This window comes from Penaeus vannamei, chromosome 24 (genome assembly GCF_042767895.1).
Source record: "Penaeus vannamei isolate JL-2024 chromosome 24, ASM4276789v1, whole genome shotgun sequence".
Lineage (NCBI taxonomy): Eukaryota > Metazoa > Arthropoda > Malacostraca > Decapoda > Penaeidae > Penaeus > Penaeus vannamei.
Window position 1 is genome coordinate 2,261,542 of NC_091572.1, and position 2,500 is coordinate 2,264,041.

The 2,500-nt window shown below is 41.4% G+C and overlaps 1 protein-coding gene across 1 annotated transcript in view; it reads left to right on the plus strand.

The window, feature by feature from the left end:
* The window catches only part of LOC113828780 (uncharacterized), a 29,881-nt gene that overhangs the window by 9,814 nt on the left and 17,567 nt on the right, over positions 1-2,500 (plus strand). The window contains exons 12-18 of the mRNA XM_070137976.1: positions 1-135; positions 228-420; positions 778-1,069; positions 1,234-1,307; positions 1,468-1,671; positions 1,829-1,992; positions 2,101-2,201. The exon at positions 1-135 is cut by the window's left edge and continues 10 nt beyond it. Of these exons, the coding sequence (XP_069994077.1) occupies positions 1-135; positions 228-420; positions 778-1,069; positions 1,234-1,307; positions 1,468-1,671; positions 1,829-1,992; positions 2,101-2,201 (1,163 nt within the window). The remainder of the gene's footprint in view (positions 136-227; positions 421-777; positions 1,070-1,233; positions 1,308-1,467; positions 1,672-1,828; positions 1,993-2,100; positions 2,202-2,500) is intronic.

The following is a 2,500-nucleotide window of genomic DNA, read 5'->3' on the forward strand; positions in this document are numbered from 1 at the left end:
CAAGCTCCCGGAGTTCGTCCTGCGACAACAGAGGAAGCGACGCAACGGGCTCGTCGCGCCCACAGCCAGGCCACCTCGAGTCCCCGACGACGAGAGAGACGACGAGTGGACGCCCGAGAAGGAGAGATCTAGCAGGTAGGGCGAGGATTCCACTGGGCATAGGGAATGAGGACGCGTGCACACTCATTTTAGGAAGCTTGTATAATGGAGATTAATTGTTGTTGCAGGTATGCGATCAAAAGTGGAAGCGTGGGCGGTGGAAGAAGAGGCGGTCTTAAGAGGAAGGCAGAGTGGAGTGCTCCAGCTTGGACCGGAAGGAGTGAGAACTACGATGATGCGCCGCTCAGTGTAGACCAAGTAGATGTTATACCGTTATGGACTCCAGCCAAGTTGGTGGCAGGTGCAAAGGGCACTGTCAAGGTTTGTCTTCGTGCCTTTGTCTGTTTTTGCGTGATGCACTTCTCCCTTTTTTATCCAGATTCTGTGTCCGCTTCTATTTCTGTCTGAACATAGAAATGCAGAAGTCCTGGAATATAAATGTTGCAAGACAGTTTTAACTATTTGTGCGACTTTGTCGCTGGGTAGTTGTGCAGACTACAACCAATATCTTCTCGTGTACAAGAATTAAACAATTATATCAGGATTGTCAAAACACTTTATTTAGAAAGGATATAAAATTATTGACTATTTGCAGCGCCGCCAAGCTCATTCATTCTAAAATACTTATTCTTTATTACAAATGAAGAAACGATCTTGAAATATTCTTGAATCTTCCAGATAATGCCAACAACAGCCGACAGGTCAAGTGGAGATTCCGCTGCGGAATATGTTAGGCCAGAGGACAAGGGGGTCTTTTCAATTCCCATGTCACAATTGGCAACAGATACAGAGACGGTAACAATGAAAGAACTTCCAGCTGAGACTGAACCACCTGGTGTAGGATCAGATGAAGAGGGTCGGGGAAACAGCTGTTTTTCGGAAGAGAAGTCCAAGACACGGTACCCACGACGTTGTAGCAGAAGGAAGCTGTTTTATGAAGAAAGCATTACTAAAGATGACGATTTTATTTGTAAGGAAAAGAGCGTTTGAGTCATCTTCCTAGTTGTCGTTGTGTGGATTCTATAATCTTGGATTAATTTCACTTCACTTACTTAAATTATATACAATAGTTGTGCACTTACGATTGCACATGAGGTAGATAGATTCAGATACCATGATTTGTTTTGTCTGCAGATTGCGCAGACTGTGAAGAAGAGAAAGAGGGAGAGTGTCCGTACCATCCATTGTTCCTTATTCTAGATAACCCCGTACGTATGCCATTCATGTCGAACATAAAATGTCATACTCTCATAACTTTGGTTAGATTGAAAATTGAACTAGTCGAGAACATAACTGATAATCTTAGATACACAAATGCACACGCACAGTTTTAAATAGCGTTATCGTCCCAATGGCATGTTTGGACAGGTTGTTCGAGACGGCAGCGAGAAAGATCGTGCTCGCCTCACAACCCCTTGGCCCCTCACTGTCTGCGACTCGAAAGTGAAGGGGGCAGGAAAAGGCGTGTGGACCAATGCTCATCTCCCAGCCCATCTTGTGTTTGGTCCGTATGAGGGCCGTGTCCTATCTGGCCATCCGGAAGCCGGTAAAGAATCTGGCTATGGCTGGAAGGTTAGTGTATTCTGTGGCGTAAAACATATGATATTAGATGAATGTAACACTGAATGATTTTTTTTTTTTTGCGGTTTTCTGTAAACCACCAAGTATTTTAAGAGAAAATCTACTTACGCAAAAAGTTGAAAATTTCTTCACCTTCCTGTACTTCCAGATTCGAGGTACTGGAACAAGGAATAGATGCATTGATGCTGTAGATAGTGCAGTTAGTAACTGGATGCGTTACGTCAACTGTTCAAGAACTGAAGCTGAGACCAACCTATCTACATTTCAGTACAAGGGGCAGATCTACTACAAGACGGACTCTGCAATTAGCAGGTCAGTATAATTGTAGTGAAGTCAACTTTTCCTGATCATACGCCTGTGATAACGTGCTCATTAATATTTAAAGATACAGACAAACAATGCTAAAATAATTGTGAACAGGGGGAGCGAGTTGATGTGCTGGTACGGAGACGATTACGGGAAGGATCTGGGTCTGTCAAGAGAGCCGTCCAAGTGGAAACCAGCGAAGAAAGATGTAAAAGGTACGCAAATACAATTTTCATAACCTAATTTCCCATTGTGAAGGAAAAATGTATTCAGAAATTGTTGGAATACAATTGAGATTATATAAATTGATATTGTAAGTATAAAATAGTGTATTAGATGTGTGTACATATGTGTCTGCACATCTATAACATCAATGTATTTAAACACACACACACACACACGCACACACACACATGTATATATATACATATACATGAATATATATATATATATATATATATATATATATATATATATGTTTATATATAAATATATGTATATATACATACATACA